This window comes from Sminthopsis crassicaudata, chromosome 1 (genome assembly GCF_048593235.1).
Source record: "Sminthopsis crassicaudata isolate SCR6 chromosome 1, ASM4859323v1, whole genome shotgun sequence".
Taxonomy (NCBI): Eukaryota; Metazoa; Chordata; class Mammalia; order Dasyuromorphia; family Dasyuridae; genus Sminthopsis; species Sminthopsis crassicaudata.
This window is the reverse complement of record NC_133617.1, coordinates 648,303,470-648,324,469: the sequence shown is the minus strand read 5'-3', so window position 1 is coordinate 648,324,469 and position 21,000 is coordinate 648,303,470. Positions and strand designations below refer to the sequence as shown.

At 33.0% G+C, this 21,000-nt stretch overlaps 1 protein-coding gene across 7 annotated transcripts in view; it reads left to right on the top strand.

Annotated features, from left to right (window-relative positions):
- The window catches only part of BNC2 (basonuclin zinc finger protein 2), a 530,176-nt gene that overhangs the window by 168,243 nt on the left and 340,933 nt on the right, over positions 1–21,000 (top strand). For 5 of the 7 annotated variants that reach the window (XM_074282946.1, XM_074282947.1, XM_074282945.1 and 2 more), the window contains exon 2: positions 122–322. The exons of the other annotated variants lie outside the window; for them this stretch is intronic. In XM_074282946.1, the coding sequence (XP_074139047.1) occupies positions 122–322 (201 nt within the window). The remainder of the gene's footprint in view (positions 1–121; positions 323–21,000) is intronic. 7 annotated transcript variants of the gene reach the window in all.

Sequence of the window (21,000 nt, the reverse complement as noted above, 5' to 3'; positions counted from 1 at the left end):
CCCCCCCCCCGAATCTCCCTTTCCCAAATGCAGTGCACAGTTCAGCCAGCTTCTTAACTATACTACTACACTCCTGCTACTGGCTGCCAAGAAGCTCAAAAAATCCACCTTCACTTTTCAGTCAGAAGAGGCAGAAGTGGATGTGAGAGAAAGAGACACACTGAGAGACAGAGAGCAAAACAGGGCAAGAGACTTGGCTTTAAACGACTCCTGCATTGACAACTCCATGCAGTTCGGAACCAGAGCAGCAACAACTGAACCAGGGTTCATGGGGACATGGCAAAACGCTGACACTAACCTCTTGTTCAGAATGTCCCAACAGGTAAGTTGCTTTCATTTTTTGAAAAAGAAACATGAAATTGTGTGTGTACTTTCTCTCTCACCCCTTGCCCTTTTCTTTCCCTAAATTATTACTTAGCCTCGATCCTGTCATAATGATGTCCCTGGAATGTGTGCTTGAGCACTTCTTGACTTCCCTAAAAATGGGGGGGGTGGGGGCGGGATGGCGGCGGTGGGGAGGGAGGGAAATCTCAAAGTGAAAGAAAACAAAGCCATTTGCTGTAAAGTTTCACAGTATAGCTTTGATCATGATTGGATTTCTCCCTCTCTTTTTTAAACAACCAGCGTCTTTTTATCTGTACTCATTTCTCTTGCACGTATCTGATCTCAGTAGATGTCTATCCTTTCTGGCATAGTAAGTCCCCAAATCAAACTGATACTGAGTTTAGGAGCCCCCAGTGCACAGTCTGATTGACTTCATGTAGCTGAAAACAGCTTTATTTAAGACTTAAAGAGTGGAGTGGAAACCAGTTGTATTGGACTTATTATTGCCTGAACAGAAGTAGAAGGTTGTTATAGGAGACAGTTCCTGCTGTCCGGGTCTCCACTCTCTTTCCCGCCCCCTTCTCTCTTCCTTTCTCCCCCACCCTGCTTTCTGACCACCTTTTTCTATCTGCCTTGAGGTCCCTCACTTTCTCTCACTTCTTCTTTCCTCCTGTTTGTTATTTTAACTTCCTTTTCTCACAGTCACAGACATAAATTCCCCCTCTGCTCTCTCTCTCTCTCTCTCTCTCTCTCTCTCTCTCTCTCTCTCTCTCTCTCTCTCTCTCTCTCTCTCTCTCTCTCTCTCTCATTCACTCACACTCAAGTGTTTCTGCGGAGCTGTGCCTTGGCGTCCTCCCCAGTGCTGCTCCTCCATCAGGGGCCACGTTTAAGGCAGCTTGGTATGCTGGTTCTGACGGGAAAGCTGAAATGTTACTGCGAAGCCAGTAATAACTGATAATTAATCACAGGAGCCGGTGTCTCAGTACCATGCACTTGGTGATACGCGCCCTGCATGCCGAGACTCCTCTTGCACAATTGTTTGGCTCTCCTGCTTGAAAATAAAAAGAAACTTTCATCTTGGACAAGCAGAGGAGGGAAGTTAAAAACTGAGACTGGGGATGAGGGTGGATGAAAGACCTTGTCAGATGGGCTTTCCTTTCCTTTTTCTTTTAAAAGAGAGACAAAATTCCTTTCAAAACAACAAAAAGAAAGTAGTTGGGATTATTATTATTATTGAGATTACTTTATAAAGAATCAGAATAACCATGTTTCTTACATAATGCTTGCCATTATTTTGATAATTTTAAAAGGAAAGAATTCCTAACTTTTAAAATCTCTAACTTAAAAGTGAGTGCACAAAATCAAATAGTGCAGTGGCCTAATTTTTGTTATTATGTAGAGTATGAAAAAAACCAATTAACTTGAGTATGAGCTGCAAAAAGTTTAAAAGTACAGTATATAGTCACACGGTAAAATGAGTCAAAGATCTATTGTATCTATTCAGGACAGAAGCTTTTGCCTTGCCATTCTAAGCTAGGATAAATGCATTTGAATAAGGTATATTTTGATATATCCTGTAGAGGGACCCTGATTACTGCTGATACTGTAAGCTGACATTTAAATGTAATCAACATAAGCCAAATAAGCAACTCTTTCCGTGTGATTTCCCATTCTTAAAAGTTAAAGTTCATTTCCTAGTACAGATGTACATTTTCAGTGTAGAGTGTCACTAGGAGAAGCCTAAGGTTGAAATATTTAGCACTGACTGGCTCTCTTCAGTGTATTGGAAGATATAGGATACTCTGACATTCAAGGGGAAATAATATATCTGCTTTAGAATTAGATGCCTCTCTCTGTATTTTTCATAAATAGTTGGGTCAAGTGTTGGGGTGAAAATGAAGAAGTCTTCTCGGTGGCTACAAAGGAGTTAATGTAACCAGATCAAGATAATGATCAATTGATAAATGGCTATTGAACCACCTAGATGGTTGTTATATTGCCTCTTTGGCATTAGACCCTTTGCAGTTAGATTTGGATCTAAGTATGCTCCTACTCATTGAAAATATTTAGCCTAAACAAACATAAAATTGTAACAAAAGATGGGAGAGAATAGAGCAAGTTATTAGAAATACCTCATTTAGAAAATAATAATTTACTCACCACTTATTTTTTGATATTTAGCATTTAATTTTATTTTTGGCTATTCCATTTTCCCTAAATTTAAGGATGCTGAGTATTGTGTGTGTATATGTATATTGTGCTGTTGTGTAGTGTGTGTATATCTATGTTTTTGTGATAATAGGTAGTGTATTACTCTTCTTGTGAAGAAAAACAAGAAATTTATGGAAATACCTTTGCATGACTGATTCTATGTAATCAGACACTAGTATACACTCAACAGTCGTAAAAAAAGAAATGATAAACATCTATTTTTAAAAAGAAATGATAAACAACTATTTTTAAAAAGAAATGATAAACATCTATTTTTAAAAAGAAATGATAAACATCTATTTTTAAACATTTGTGTTTCAATTATGTTTCAATGTTTTGTTAATTTTCTGGTTGAGATAGTTTTTTTTCCCCACCTTTTTATTGCCATAAAATGTTTACTTAACATGCTTGGATTTTTACAAAGCATGCAAGGAGGGGTGTGAGTTTTCATGTACTTCCTCCCTCTTTCAGGGTAACAGTTTATCTTCCTTTACACTTTTGTTCAGATTGTTGTAACATTTTAATTTGTGTATACTAGCTATACATTTGAACAATGTGTGAGCAAAACTGCAAATATATGTAAGCTTCAAGTTGTTTTTTCTTCACATACTGTAATGTTTGTTTCCCCTATCCCTTCATCAGCAATGCTGATTCAGCATGTTTAATTTTTGAGTGACCTTTTTCCTGAAAATCCCAATTCTTCTCTCTTTAATTCTGTGGTTTAAAGAAACATTAGTTTCAATGTACAAATTAAGCTAAATTTTGCCATACAGCAGAGAAAAGTTTGAAATGCTGAATTCAACTTCCTTAGGTATAGAATCATCCTAAATATTTTCATATTTTGATTATATTTTAATTTCCAAGAATGTTATATACTGTAACGCAGAATGAAGTAGCCACATAATCAGTACAAAAATAATTTCATTTCAAAGATTACTTAAACAGCAATTGTGTTTAAGTAATGAAATGAAAGTAAAGAAATGAAAAATCATGAATTGTGATGGGAATAGTTGAATTATTATTGTTATAATTATTTAAATGTAAAAAAAAATTAAGCAGTATTCTTTAGCAAGAATCCATTTGGAGGGTTTCATACCTGGATGATAAAGAATTCATTATCAATAAGTATAAGAAAACTTGTAGATTGGAAATTTGCCATGAATGCTTAAATTGAATAATCTAGCTTTGTGTATCTAAAGGTAACGGGGAAGTAGGGATACAGGAATGTTTTTTTTTTTTTTTTTTTTTTTTTTCTGATCTTTTCACATGAGTAAGTTTGAATCTGTTTACATGTAGATCTTTCCTTCTGCTTAATTCTTAAAAAAATACATATATATATATATATATGTATGTATATATATGTATATGTATATATATATATAAAGGCCTCACATTCCAAAGAAAATTTGTGGATGGAGATATATTTCTAAATTATCTGCTAGAAGTTCATGATATGAGAATTTAACTGTTTTTTTGGGGGGGGGCACTCAACATTTCTCCCCCCCTTTCCCCTACTCCCTACCATATTACTTAAAAGGGGTCCTTTTCATTCTGTATACAGAAGAATAGTTGATAACCTTAAGGGGCATAAATCTTAACTTTTGTAAAAAGGAGTTCTTCTTTGGGTCACTTTGATCAGTGACAAGTCGAGAATGACCAGAAACCCTTTGCTCTCTTCCCTGCTAATCTGGCAGAGTCCAGAACTCTGACTAGTCTAACCTTATGTGGTATTGTTATCAACAGAAAATATGGACTGATTTTGACATATAAAAAAGAAAACTAGGCCTTTTTTCCTGCTTTCTTAAATATTTTGTTTCTTGTTCAGAATAGAACAGTGTTTTTTTTCCTTCTAGTTAACTCAAGGGGTGATATGTTTCAAAATACTTTTCTTTCTGAAATGATACCATAACAGAGACGTGGCTTTAACTCATGTTGACACCAAATGCAAGAAACATTTACCGTTTTTTTAAAAGAGAAGTGATATTTAGCCAGATTCAAATAAAATATAAACTCTTTTCTACAAGTTCTCTTTTAAGGCATGAGTGAAAGAGTATATTAGAATTATAAATGACTCTGTGTATCATTATATAGTAATTTAGGATTCACCCAATGATGTAACAAAATTAACAACATAATTTTATTGTGAAACTGTATCTTATTAAGGAACAACTGTCTGACATTCTCTTACAGTTGCTTTATTTAACTTCATGCAAATATTATTAGTAGTGACATTTTTCTATTGTGCCTTAGATTCTCTCATTAGCATGATGTGTTAGTTATCACCAGAGAAATCATTTTCTAGATAGGTGAGGGGCAGACCAAGAAAACTAAAAATTAAATCAATGACTTACATTAAGACAGCAGCATCTGTTCACCAGAGATATGATATAATAAAGCAAACTTTTTCTACCTAATGTAAAATCTGGTATATTTCAGAGAAAATGATAAAATGTACAATAAGAAATATAAAATAACACTGACAAAACCAATATAAAATACATGTTTGGTATGAATTGTTCTACAGGCATTCTGGCAGCTCCTCCTTTGCACAGAAGCAAATATACTCAGTTTGTAGACTCATTATTTTACGATGAAAATTATGGCACTGTCTAAGTTTTTAGACTTTCAAAGAAATCTTTCTCTTGAATAATTTTTATTAGTGAAAAGACTTACTTTTGGCTTCTAGCACATTTCATTCTGCTTTTTCCTTACATTTTGTAAATTAAACTATGACTAGAAATATTCTAGCCCAAATTAAGCTTATTTATTTTTAATATATTATTTTCATTGATTATGATAGATCTTTAATATAATAACTGATACCTAATCGTCTTTGAAAATAGCTTTTCTTACCAAGCAACAAATATCTTTCTACATCTTCCCCTTTCCTCACACTGTAATTCATTGTTGATATGTTTTGTTAATCATGTGATCATAAAGAAAATTTACATTAACCAAACTTAAAGTCTTCATATTAAATATATATCTGCATTAATTTAGATGACATTTAACTTTAGCCTGTTGAATTAATAGGCTCATTTCATTTGTTGCTTTTCATTGAGTTTTATTTTTTTAAGTGGTCATATATTAATTTATATACATATCTATCTATCCTAGAAGAGTATATAGCTTTGACATTAAAATCTTTTGGGGGGGGTGAGTTAAAATTTAGAATACATTAGGTTTGTTATGATTTGTGTGTGTGTGCAGGCATTTATATATATCTTATATAAATTTGTAACAAGAAAATTGTGAAGTATACTGTGTGTATATCTTGAGTATGTATAAATACAAATATACAATCTGTGTATATAATTTATGTAATGTATTTTTATATAGAAAAATTATGTGGAACAATTCCATTTGTTTTTAATATAATTTAAATAAGGTTTTTTTATATCAAGTAACTGCTTTGAAGAAATTAGTTCATTTGCTTATGTTTAAATATATTTTATCAATTGTTCAAACGAAAAGATATGGATTTAATTTGTTTAGCTTTTGCTAAGGTGAGTTCAGATATTGACAGATGAAAAATACTTATCCAGGTACATGTACTGCATATATAATTGCAGGCATTTCTCATAATTATATTTATGTGCGTATTTTAACATTCTCTGATGAATCCAATTATTCATGCATAGTTTTATGGGAATCTGATTTAATGTAGTGACAGGACAGATTTGGGATATAGCAGCAGCAGATCCTCCTACTCCTGTGTCAGGGTTAAGAGCCAAGGCAAATCCTCCCTAACTAATGAGATGCTGAGTAAGGCATCTCTAAGAAGTTGGGGCAAAAGTGAATGGGTCACAGCTGAGGCAAGACTGCAAGGACTATAGAGATAGCAGAAGCACTAAGATTTGCCAGGTCGTTGTGACACAGCATCCAGATTCCAAAGGAACAGTCTGTTACTGATGCAGAGCTGGCGTCATAAACTTCACTCAGAAAAACAAAACAAAAAAAAAAGCTCTAGTGACCTCCTTCCCCCATATCTATTTTCACTAGAATGATTAAAAATATGTTCACTATGCAAAGTCTTTTTGCTAGTTATTTTCATAGCTTTTTATTTTCTTATGAATGCAAATAGTTAATGGACCTGCAGAGTTTAAGAGTTTTCCATACTTAGGATTCTAGAATATATAGCAAAAGGAATGATTATGAGAGAACCTTGGAATTTGGTCTTAATATTATAATTTAAAACATATCTCAGATTTTATGTTTGTGTGTGTGTGTGTGTGTGTGTGCGTGCATGTATGTGTGTATATATATATGTATATGTATATATGTGTGTTTAAATAAATGACTATATCTGTGTATATAGGGAGAATAATGTTCACTCTGACTAGTTATTTTCTCTCTTCATAAAATAGACAGTGAAGAATATTAAAAACAATCTACTTTTAAGAACGGTATGCTGCTTTTTCCAACTCAGAATTTTTCTGGGGATTGTTTTATCGGTTCTGGCTGCTTAGTATATATTGCTAAAACAACAAATAGTATTAGGGTTCTAAGATTTCCTTTAGGTTGGGTTGGAATCTGCCTATGTAGAATAAATAGTATGCTCAGAATGAATTTTCTTTTTTCTTCTCTATACTACAGAGCTGATACTTGGTGCTAACTGAAGTCAACTCTTTGCCTGTTAGTCAATGGATGGTTGGAGTTTATGAGAAATGGTTTATTCTCATGTTATTTACAAGCTGATGCCTTTTTTTCATTCCAGAAAAGGAGTTAGTGCCCAAATTGTGGTTACTGCTATTCATCTAGTAGGATTTAAGGAAAGGGGAAGGAGATGATCTTTATCTGAAATTCAATCTTTTTAAAGAAATTCTAGAGTAAAGAATAAGGACAATAAAGGATAAAAAGGATGTATGAAATATGTTATATATTATATGCTATTTATAATTTAGTACATGAATGGCCATTAAGGATCCTAACAACCAGCAAAAATATATAAGTATACAAAAGAGCAATGGTCTTTCCTCCCTCTCTCCACTCCTTCCTTTCTTGCAAGATGAATGCTATTCAGGAAGGGAAAAGAAAATAGTCAGGCAAGAATCTAAACAGCTAATGTAGATGACATTCCATCAACTCTAAAGAGGTCTGTGCAATCTTGTAGGTGCTTGGCTCTTCATAAAATATATTCTCTTTACTGCAATTAAGCCTTGAACCTTCTCCTCAACTCCCCTCCCCCTTAAAGGAAGTTTAGGGAAACAGTATTTATGATTTTTATAATTCGTGACTTTACTAAAGAGAGCTCAGGAAATTTCCTGAAGTATATGCCAACGCCAAGGTAAAACATTTATGACTTGAGTTCATTTGGATGAAGACAATGTGCATTGTCATTCTGTTCATATTATCTTAGGAGCATTTTCCATACCATCAGGTGTAGAATTAAGGGTAAGAAAAAAAAGAGAATCATGCATTCTTCTTCCATTTACATAATTTTAATTAATACTAAATATAAATTCCTTTTGAAGAACACTTAACGTGGCTAGTCTAGATTTTCAATTTTCAACTTTACTAATATAGTAAGTGAACAATCATCTTTTAAAAAAAAGCTTAATTTTTAAAGTTGGAGTTTTTTAGCTTTAATTTTTATTGGTCAAGAAAATGAAAAAAAAATCTTGAGTAGCTATTATTAGTTGAGTAGCAATCAATTCTTTTTAGTATACTTAGTAACTTATTTATTGTGTTGGATCAGGACACCATTTTGCTATTCTTTGTTAAAGGTTTATGATTTTAGAATCTTGTTTTTATAAAATGTGTCCAAAAAACCTAAGCAAATTGTTTAATCTTATCTGTTCTCCTTTCCTTCCAGTATCCTACTATAATTTCTCTTTTATCATGTTCTCTTTCTCCTCTTCTATCTTTTTCCATTTCTTTACCACTTCTCTCTTTTCATTGGTAGTTTTCTCACATATAGAAAAGAATCAAAATATATCTGAAATTTGGTATAATAAAATAGTCTAGTTGTCTTACCAGTAGTTTATTCTGGTACAGGAATAGAAGGAAAAGCACCATTTCTAGAGATTCCTGTGTATAGGTGTTGACATGAGGACAGTCTGTGTTTTGCTATGTAAGTGTTCCTATAAGTGAAGGCATGATAAAAATGTGTGACCAGATGTCCAAGCTTATCATTCAAAGGTGCTGAAAGGTAGCTTAATTTGATCTTTATTCTGTGTAAGAAAGTGTCTAACAGTTATAGGGAAATTTTGTGATTTCTTTTTATTTTTAAAAGAGAATTATTATTTTCTAGTGATAGAATTTTAAATAATATGAGCTCTTGTTCAGATTAAAAAATATGAAAAGAAAAATGAAATTATTTGAAACAGTGGTATTCTGAGACCTTATAATTAAGAGATAAATCAACACCAAAAAGTTATCCAAAATTGAATTAACATTGGTAAGTGATAATTGGAATTTTAATTTAAAAACATAGTTTATATTGAGAAGTTCATATACTTTTACATTGTTGTTAGGATTGACAAGAATAAAGTATTTTTGTAGGGAGAGTGTATTTCCCAGTTTTGTACCTGCTGTGCTTTTGTGTGAGTGTCATGAATTTTTCAACTTTATTAAAGTAGCTTTTAGTGGCTATTTGTTCTCCAGACAGTTCTTCAAGACTTCTGTTTGATGATTGGAATGTCTGAACTACATGTCTGAGAGGAAAACCCCAATCTAATGAAGATTGTACATATAAAAATAATTACTTTCAGCTGCCTCAATATAATAACACAACTAATATTAAAATGAAAGTCCATTGGCATGGGTTTAATTACATATATATGTTTGTATGTGTGTGTATGCTCATGTGCATACGTGTGTTTGTGTGTATAGGATTATAAATGAAAGTAAATACTTTGTTGCTTAAATCATTCAAAAAGTAGTTGTTTATGTTACCCAATCAGGCATAAATAAATTTATCTGTCCACTACTGTGCCCAGTGTTTAAAGCCCTTAGAGCAGTTGACATGGTTGGAATGCCTGCTACAACTGGTGGCATATGACTATCATTTGCAAGGAAGATATACATCTTTATACAATGGATGCATTCATGAAAGTGGTCCTTGCCTAGAACCTACTGCAAGGTCTGACCTTGTGTCAGAATTTAACTCGCATACTGTCAAATTATATGATATTTATCTAATTAAAAAAATTAGAGAGTGGAGGAGGAAACCCAGTTTACAAACAAACCTTCCAACAAAAACTCAGCTTCAGCCTGAAGAAAATGTAATTCTAAGGAAAGTACTCAGCACAATAAAAAATAGGTCCACTATGGCAAAATGATGTGTTTATTTTTGTGGTCCTTGGAGAAATAGAAAGAGTCCTAGTTTAGTTTTTGTGTACAATAATAACATGACTCTTACTTGTTAAAGGGCCTTAAAATATTTTTCTTCATATTTTAACTTCTACATATAATCTTCAGTTTAAATTAGTCTCTGACTTGGAAATGAGACTTTTCACATGCTGGTCTTGTACACAAGAGCATTGATAGCAATGTCTATAGTGTGGAATTCTGTATAATGTGGTGTCCATCATGTTCACAATCCAAAGGGATTTTCTAATTAGTAGCACCAGAAGGACTTCATTATAACACTATATATAACATGGCGTTCAGCCCTGAGGATGGTGGATGACTTTGTAGTGAAGTTCCTATGCAGTTTTTTGGGAATACCATTATTATATTACTATTATCACTTATTTATAGTACAAATATTTAAGAAACTTTCACGAAAGGAAACTACCGTTGAAATACCTTAGAAGTTATCTAGAAAGCATTTTGGTGGAGATAGAGGAGGTCTTAAGTTTTATTGCCAAATTTTTCTTTCTAAATTTTAAAATTCTCTTTATAGTCAGCCCTATTGTCTTCTTGGCTAACTAAAAACAACAACAACAACAACAAGAACAATAGTTTGAAATTGACAACCTTTATAATAGGTCACAAATCCCCTCATATACCACGAAGAATTTTTTCTTCAAGAAGGAGGGGCGGGGGAGAGACACACACACACACACACACACACACACACACACACACACAGAGAGAGAGAGAGAGAGAGACAGAGACAGAGACAGAGACAGAGAGGGAGAGAGAAAGTGTGAGTGTGTAGTATTTTTAGCTATAAAGAGAATAACTTGAAGGGAGGGGACAGAGGAAGTTAAGACACAGACATCTGGGACAGTTTGATTCAGTAGCAGACTCCAATGCCAGAACTTTCTGATAATACAGGTGAGATATGTTTCAGGAATAAGGACCTTGTTCTTTTAATGAACCCCTTCTGTCTGTCAGCCTGCTTTTCATGCACTATTGTTGTTCAGATCATAAAGAATGAGAGCTTCACTGGCTGTAGTGAGATTAGGGTAATGAAAATGAAGTGTTAATCTGTTGATAGCAAGCACATCCCATATCCTGCATCCCAGGCCACATTCATATGTGTATAATATATTCCAGGTTCTCTCATGAAAAGAGAGATGGAAAAGTTCATTATATTAAAAACACTTTTTCTGCATGTAAGCCAGCATCCAGTCAGTAAATGATAGTCACATGGTGTATACTTAGTTTCTGTTAATTTTTATGATGTTGCCATATCTATTTTTTTTATTTGTATAAATTACTGTCTTCTGTATCACATCACCCCCCAAAAATTGCCTGTCTTTTTTGTGTGTCTTTGTAACAAAATGCTTAATTGTGACTTAAGGTACAGTTTTCTTCAAGGTTTTTCATACTCACCACTAAGAAGTGAGTAAATAAATAAGAAGTTGATTGTCAGTTATTACTGGTTGATTCATAGTATATGACTTCCTCCATAGTAACAATGGATAAATAATTGCTAAATTTATTTAGCACCTTTTCACTTAGTTTTTTTTTTTTTTTAATTACTTTGGTTTTCCTCTTAAATTCAGTAGATAGAAAATATTTTCATTCAGTTCAAAAAAAACAATAGCAAAGTTTTTTAAAATAAGAAATATTTGAAGACTACATAGATCAGTTTTAATCGTTGTGAATATGAATTAATACTGCCAGTCTAAAGATTACTGGATTAGCCTTAGAAGCTGGGTTCAAATCCTTGCTCATTACTTAACTAATTTAACTTTTGGCAAGGCACTTTGATTTTCCAAGTGTCAGTTTTCTCATCAATAAAATGGAGGAATTAGACTTGAAAATATTATATACATTGTCTTTCAGCCCTAAGCTTTAAGATTTTCAAAATTTCCAATAAAAAAGTCTTAACATTTACAAGACTCATTGTAATGGTTTCATCTGTTTTCTTGGAAGCTGTGATGCCTTAACTTTTCTACTCAATCAACATTTTCATTTTTGGGGACAAAATGTAAAATGTACTTTTTAAGTTGAAGATAAAAAAGAAGCAAAAGTAATATTGAATCAGAGTATTGTAAAGGTTATGATGAAAATAATAGTGTACCTACTATGTGCAAAGTGCCACTATTTAAAAGCAAAGTGATGTTGAGAGGTCATTAAATAAGAGCTATAAAATGTTACCAAATTAATGACTAAGGTCCAATTGGCTATTTTATTTTTATATCAAGAACCTTTCACAAAAGGAAACTAAATTTCAATTCTAGTAGAATATGCAGCATATTACATTGTATAAATTATATACACATAAAATAGAATATGTCCTGTAGTCTTCAGAAATGTGCTATACAGATATACTTACTGCTCATTCCTTAATTTTTATTTTGTATATTAAGAAATGTTGCATAATCAATTATTTGTTATAGTTTTGTGATTTAAAAGTGTTCTATTTATATAAAGAATCAGAGAAATTAAGAATAAAAATCTGGTTTGTGAGGGAAAATGAGCACAAGTTCAATTGTGACTTGAAGATGTAGATGAAAAAACATTGTTCATTTAGGAACTTTATTTAAAAACAAATCAAAAAAATACATTCCGATTTTCAAGCATATGTTTCAAGCAAATGAAGCATAGTTAGAGAAATTAGTGCAAGTAAGTATGTGGTCTATATTTTGCTATGTTTTCCATATTAAAACATTGAAGTTTTATTATAGCATACATATAATAAAATTTCCTTGCATTTTATGCCATCTTTTGCTTTAAATGTACTTCTCTCCAAATCCTCACCCCAATCTTTGAGTACAGGTGTGTACTTACTTCACCCTACACCTTTACTTGGTAATTTTTGTTTTTGTTGTGAAAACTACAATATGTTAGAGATGTGATGTTTGTGTGACTATGTGTATGTGCACACATTTGTATGTTTCATAAAACATGCAATGCTACTAGCTCTTCTAAACATGCCCTAGTAGGTTTTTTTTTTTTTTTCAGTGCCTTTCAGTTATGACAAAGAGGACCTATAAAAATGAATGATAGATTAACTTTATGATAGTAGTCTGCCTTTAGAAACACATTTTCTTGCTAAAGACATCTGTGTTAGCCTGTTTGTAGTCATCATATGTTGTGCACATGCCATGCTCCATGTGCAACCTGTGATTTAAAGACGTATATTTGTAACCTACATAAATGCCAGATTATGTCCTGGGTGTAGATTCAGATTGTCATAAAATGATAAGGGGTGTGTGTTTGTGTGTATATTTGAACATTATAAATATTTACTTTTTAGAGATATATTTTCTAATGATTCTATAGCTGCTTTTACTCATGTGTATACTTGATTTGTGAAAACAATGGCTCTATCTGAATCAAAGTGATATAGACATGAATGGGAATCAATGTGATATAGACATGAGTGGGATCTAGATATAATAATTAAAGCTCACACAATTAGGATGCTTTTAAGGTTCAAATGTACTTCATAACAACCTAAGGAGTGGGTAGTTCAGGTTTTGTTACCTTAATTTTACAAATAATAAAGGCTGAGAGGCTCAGAGAATGAATTGCATAAGGCCACACTGTCCTGGTAAATGAGTGCACTTTCCCTTTGGCAACCTATGGTTAATGTGAAATCCAACTTGAAGGGAGAACACATTGAATCAATGGGACTTCTAGTCTGTGTACTCCAATTTTTTCTTACTTTCCAAAAGTGGTTCCTTTTGGATCTATACTTGATTTTTATACAATTGTATTTTGAAACAAAGCTGTCACATGCTCTTTTTCATTGCTTTTCATTGCTGCGCAACCAGGTTTCCAGGACACTACTCCTTTGATAACCTTTCTAGAACTCCTTTTAAATGTAGTTTAGCATTCATTTAGATAGCATTTGAATGGAGTACTTATTGCTGCATGGAATATATTTTCTTCTACAGGAATTAACTGAATTATCCTTTTTTTAAACCTTGTATTCACATTTTTTAAAGAAGGTATGTTAGCTATACTACTTCAAGTGTTCATTGATGGCTTTTCAAGATCTCTTCTCCTTCCATGTTATAGTAAGTGTTCTCATTAATTGATTCTAATATGCAATAAATTCAGTCTCATCCCTCTGTTCCTATTGCCACCATCTTATTCTGCTACCAATAATATTCTTATTACCTATCACCTAGATAATAGAATTTGTCTCCAAATTGGTCTCTCCTGATTTAGTTGTTCCTCCTTTTATTTATCTTATATATAGCTGCCATAATAATATTCTCAAAACTTAACTCTGATCATTAATTCCCCTTCCCTCAACCAACCTTCTTTCACTCCCATAAAACTCAATATTCATTGTTCCCTAAACTGGTTTCACCTTTTCCCATGTCCATTGCCATTACTTGTTTTATATCTGTTTGTGTGCAATGAGTGTTCCTGTTCCATCTTCTCTTCTCTAACTCTCATTCACTTTCATAAAGCTACCTGAAATCTCTCCTTCATGTAGCCTTCCTTGATTTTACCCTTAAGTCTTTCTTTCTCCAAACTCTCATACTATTTTGTATTCTTCTTATGACTCTGACCGTGTTCAGCCATATGTCAGACTATATGTATACTACTTTTTAAACTTTTGATACTAAGGATAGAAATTAATCACCTTTGTATTTTCCATATTGCCTACCACAGGGCCTTGAACATAATAGATGGTAAACTTGAATGAATATGCTTTGATTCTGTATAGCTCTTCTTGTGATCTATACATAATGTTTAATCAAAAATGAACAAAAAAGGGGTTCAAAATAGTATTTTATATACACATACATAACTACTCAAGTATTTTAGAAGTTATAAAACAAAGCAGTTGAAAATCTTTTACAAATTGAGTAATGCAATTATCTTTCATTGTAATAGAGATTTTGGTCATTAACTGTTGTATTAGCTACACTCAATAAAAAAGCTTTTCAGTTCACCTCAAAGCCATGAGTTCTTGGCTATGTATGTTTGTGGGATTGCTTTAATTTATAAGGCAATTGATTATGATGTCACCAAGAGGAAATGGACCACAGTGGGGAACTTCCCCATATTAATACTTGTAAGGAAAATATTTTATATCTATCTACTTTAAGAAAATATTATTTATATTGTATAACATGAGTTTTTCAGTACCTGTCCATATTTTTTGAAGGGCCTTTTTAAAGAAATAATCTATTTATAATTGAAATTCTCCAGGCAAATCAAATATCAACATTTTCAAGAGAACAAGTAATTAATTAGTTTGTATTTTAAATTGAAGGTCATCCTGTTATTGATTTCTGTGGGAACAGAACATCTCATTTAAAATGATCTGCAAACGGGGCTGAGGTGTTCCTAGGTACTATCTGGGGTCTCATTGAGCAGTCACTGGATAGTGTCAAATACCGATCAGAGTGGAGCTCTCTGTGATAGAAAGAAGCATCACAAGGTATTGGTTTAGTTCCAAAACTGCAGAGAAGAGCTGAACTTCAGGAAAGACCAGAGATTAACAGTTTGTTTTACAGTTAAGTCAGGTATTTCAAGTGACTGGTGCAGCCTGTAACGAGGCATCTATAAGTGTGTCAGGGTGACGTTGGTATGCCATGTTCAAGAAGGTCTATGTCTAAGCTGTGACTAACCACTTTTAGAAACCTCTCCACTGGGAATTAGATAGAATATCTTTAATGCCAGGGAAGGATGGAGAGACTTGGGGAGGATAGGAAGAGGAGGAGGAAAAGGAGGGTATATTCTTGTAGATGCTATTAATTTTCATAAAACACCGTTTGTGCTTTGTCTTTATCAGAAAGTCTCTAGTGCTTAAAAAATATATATATTTTTTTGTGCCATGTTGTTTTTAAGCAATTATTTCCCTCCTCACTGGGTTATGTTTCTTAAAATGGTAAGATATAAACTAAGTTTAGCTGAGTGGTTGGCATACTTTAAAAAAATAGAATAAACATTTTGGGCAACCTGTATAGAAAACTTTATGCAGCTATTCCTTTTGGTTCAAAATAAGTTAAAAAAAATTCCTTTCCATTTTACATATCTTAGAGCCACTGATGCAGCTCTTTCTGGGTTGATTTACTTGGCATGGGCATGACAATTGCAGCCATCAGCTGTATTAATCATACTACTTTGTGTAGGACTCTGACTGTATTCAGCCATGTATTATATATATATATATATATATATATATATATATATATATATATATATATATATATATATATATATATATATATATACACACACACATATACACACACACACAACTTTTTAAACTTTTTGGTACTAAGGATTATTAACATTCCAGAGAACCATTTCAGATTTGTGGGTTTTTTTTTTTTTTTTTTTTTTTTTTTTTTTTTTAAATGAGCTTCAAAAAGTGTTCATCTCTAACAAAAGGTTAAGGTTAGCATGTCATTTTGCCGTAGTTACAATTGACTTTCTTAATTAAAAAAAAAAATCAAAATAAAAATAAAAAACTCCAAACCCAAACCCCAAAACTTTCTAAAGGCTGGTCCTAGTATAAGCCGTATATGAAGAAAATGCCTAGTCTGTCAGAGTCATTTCTCTGACTTATCATTCCTTGCCCTCTGTTCCTTATAGGTCAAATCTGTTGATGAATCTGTGGTTAGATGGATGCTTCTCCTCACACCCCATCCCCCACCTCAACCCTGTACTGACCATATTTAATTTGAACACTCTGTGAAAATGTCAAACTCTTTTTTCAACTGCTTTCTAAGTGCTCAAGTCATAGCTGGCCTTTTCCCCCATCTGTGCTATAATCCACTATATTATCAAGTGCACACACTTCAGTAGTATAGCTGAGTATAAAAAACACTTTTATTATGATTTTGCCCTAATGTCTTTAAACCTTAAAGCATTACATACATGTGAGCTATTATATTCTAAAACAAGAAGACATGATCTATTTTTTTTTTTTTTTTTTTTAAGAAGAGAAGTGGTGAATCCATCCTAATATGTATAATGTTCTTTTGGGGAAGAAGTGTCCTAAAGTTTCCGGACTTTAAGATCTACCCTTTTTCAAATTTAGATGACTTTGTAGTCTTCACCCTGTACTCCAGTTAATAAACTATCCTTGTCTAAGCCATGCATCTCCCAGATGGAACTAGACGGACTAGTCAGCATCTCAAAGGTCATCATGAAGCGATTCATCAGATCACACTGCCCTTTGTTTCTCAGTGATGATTCTACTATTTGTAGCAGTTAACTGGATATGTTAAACTTAGTTAACTATCTCAAAATGCAGGGTTTTTTTTTCCTTTATAAAATGACCAAGGAGATGCTTTTGGGGAGAGTAGACATAGGATAAGGGAGAGAGCCTCCTCAGTTTTTCATTTCATCAGGATGGGAAACTTCTGTTGTTATTCACTGGTACATATTAGAAATTCATCACATTTTTGATCTGAGATGGCATGGGGAACAGAGAAGTTCAGTGATTTACTCATGACCATACACCTAATATGTGTCAGAATCTAGAAATAAATCCTGGTCTTTTTGACTTCAAGTTCAATTGTCTATCCACACACAATACTATATGTATATTCTTTTTTCCTTTTGACTATTTGTTATGGAGGAAAAAAAGTAAAATGATAGCATTACCATAAGTTATGATGTGATAATATCCTGAATAGCTATTTAAAGTAAAAGCACTTTGGCCAAAGAATGATCGGAATTCCTTAATATGCAGTTTTATATCATTCACCTTTCTAAAGCTTAGTTTCCTTATCAACACTATGAAGAAAATTAAAAAGTCCTTTAGGATTGCTCTGAGGAAAATTTTGGAATCTTAAGTATCGATTTTTATAAAACAGTTTACTCTTTCAGAGTTTTTCTGTCTTCTGAATCTTCTGAATGTTCCCACAAGTATAAGAATTAATTTTTAAAATTCTCCAGTGATTTATATTAGCTTGAAAACTTGTCTTTCAATACATATAAGTATATGCATGTATCTGTATATTTTATAAAGAAATCTTTAAGTTTGGTTTTATGAATTGCTATATTAAAACAAGAAAATAAAAAAGCCTTTATATTAAAATGCAAAAAATGGAAGATAATTTTATAATTTGATGTTATGCTTATAAATCCTTACATGCATATGTTGTGTGTATGTGTGCATATGTATATGCATGTGTGAAAACAGCAGTTGTTGACATGGGTGGTGGGATGGTGGTGGTCACAGTGGTGTCATTTTTATAAAATCCTGGTATACCTTCATAGAATGTAGCCATCACTTCAGATTTTAATTCACAGCTCACATTTCTGTAATGTTTTAGATTTTATAAAGGGCTTTCCTCACAAGAACTTTCTTATATAATTATTGAAATAACATTTCTAAGTCAGGGTCAGGGTTATAGATGGGTATAGTCAAGGCATTTGACGCTTCTTCTAGCAGACTGCAGATTAAAGCAGGTTTACATTGTGACTGCTACCTCTGAAGATTGCATACTTAAACTGATTTTCTGACACAAGATTTTCTGGCTTTCTATATACATATTGCATTGTTTGGGGGTCTCACATAAGTAAGATGAGTTTTAAAGCCCATTGTAATGAGGTCCTTAGGCATTTCACTTGGCTATTTGTTTTAGACAAATTAGTAATCACTGAAATATGTAATTTTAACCCCTAAGATTTTTTTGCTAAACTTTGGGTTAGCAGAACAATACAGGCATTTTCTTTGGTCCCCATTAATATTAGAAATGAAACAAACAATATTGACTTGGAAATATATTTCTTTTACTTTAGAATCTCTGACTGGGTCTGATTCTTTTTTGCCAGCAAGGTGTGCACTTCAAGGCATAATGGTTATTCTTCCTCCACAAATAAGTCAAATCCATGTAGATTTATGTTAGAAATTAAATGCTAGTGTAACCAAACAGGATCATTTGGAATGCCAATCAGGATAGCCCAGAAATACAAACCTGTACAAGGTGATTATACTGGGAATTTATTCTTGCATTCTGCCCTCCATCCTCAGCTCCTGTCCTCAGCACAATGTTATAAAAAGGCAATTTGCTACCCAAAGATATATTTCTTCTCCCTCAAAAGAAAGAAAAAAATTCCCCAAAGCCAAAACACAGTACTATTCATTTTGCTAGGTGACCTATTCTCCATAATCTTTAATTTTTTAAATGAATGTAAATTCTATTTTAATTAAGACTTTTACAATCTAATACTGAAACTAAACAGGAGTGAGAGAGATGCTGAAAGTTAATACAAACCCAAATCAACCATACTTAGATAATTCCCTTGATCTCCCTAACTGCAGCCCCCTTACCCCTCCTCCCCAATTAAATGACCAGTTTCCAGTGGTATCAACAAAATGTTGATGATCCATTAAAAAAAAAAATTGTTATCCTTCATAGGATTCTTTGCAGTAGCATTTCTTAGTCTTTCTTCGCCCTGCCACACAGCTGTCACTGGTATAGGAAAAGGATTGGGGGGAGGGGAGGAAGAAGCCCTGTTCAAATCGGGTCACGTCGCACTAATTCATCTGCTCTCATTAGAGTGAGCGAGGGACAGCAGTGATGGCCAAGAGCTGCACTCCACACATGACACACGAACAGTTTGGGGAATAGAAAATTGCTTTCTCAGGAAGCCCAGCCAATTAAGGACTTGACCATATTGAATGTCAAGTGTTAATTTAGGTTTTTCTTCATTTTCCCAGTAGTAATGCGGGTCCTGTGATGAGCAAATACATGTCAAGTAAAAGTTGATTGCATGAAGGACCTGGGTATTATATGTCACTGGCAAGTCACAAATGTACTCTAGTCTTTTAACCCTTTAGGTGAGTCGGGGGAGGGGAGGAGTGGTGGGAGGGAGAAGAGGATTAACTGTACTATAATGATAAGAATAGATAGCTTATATTAGGGGGCAGCCTGGATAGGACCGACAGGAATAATTCATGCATAAAACAAGGACAGAGTGACTTCCCACTGTGGAGAAACAAATAGTGCACTCTTTTAAAACATAAATATGTGATTCCTTACCTTTTTGCACACACATCTCCAATGTATTTCATTCTGCCTCCTATGGTTTTATGATGGGGAAATAAGCTAGTTTGTCATCATGAAATAAGGAAATTACTAAGATAATTTTGTACTTTGGAAGAAATAAAACATTCATTAAATTACATTATTTTGGGTATAGTGATCCTTTGATCCAGGGCAACTATAATAACAACTACTGAAGATTTACAATTTGAGTTTCTGATCAAAATTTAATATACATTTAAAAACTAAACTCTCTAGAACAAAGAACACTATGAAGAAGCCATAAGAAATCCTATATAAAAGAACTCTAGTTTTCTTTCATACATTTTTCTTTGAGAATATATTTAACCTCTAGAAACTTATGGAAAGCCCACTGTCGTCTTTCATTTTTATCTTCTCCATAATGGAAGGGAAGGGACTAGAGGTTCAGTGAGTAACTTTCACATGTACTAAATGTAGAGCATTACCCATCATGTATAGCATCTCATTTCCATTCATCAGCATGTATTTACATATGAATGTCTTGAAAATAAGAGAATGTCTGTTTCTGTTTCAGTTGTAGGACTGGCAAGAGAAATGCCCATAGAGTTTAGGCATCAATGTGTGGCACAAATAATTGAAAAATGTTCAGAAGCGTGAACCTTAGGACACTTACAAAGTTGTCCTTTTTTCTTTTTTTTTCTTTTAAAGTAGAGCAGTTATTTCTATGCTTTCCTCATAATCCTGGAAAATGAGATCTAAATTCAAATGCTTTATTGAAACTTATTCTCTTTTTTGTTCTGAAATGTGAGTAAGGGTAGACTTGGTTACACTTATTTTTAAATTACTTGAGAAGATATTTGGTTGGCAGTGTTCATATCTCTCAAACTCAAGTCCTTCATATTTAAGAAGCAAAAATATCCCCAAAATGAGAATGCTCCATGTAAATCATGATTTCAAGATAGTTGTGGTTATTACAATAAGTGTTTCTTATTATATTTGAGGGTGTTTTTTTAATTGAGCTACATATTAAAAATCAACTATCAAGATAGAATTAAGAAACAATTTTCGGGCCTTGATTTTGAATTGAATTAGTATTTTAACAAAAGAGGAACAAGTGCTACATTTAATTTTACTTATGTATGTGAAAAGAGTCTGTCAGCTTTCTTCA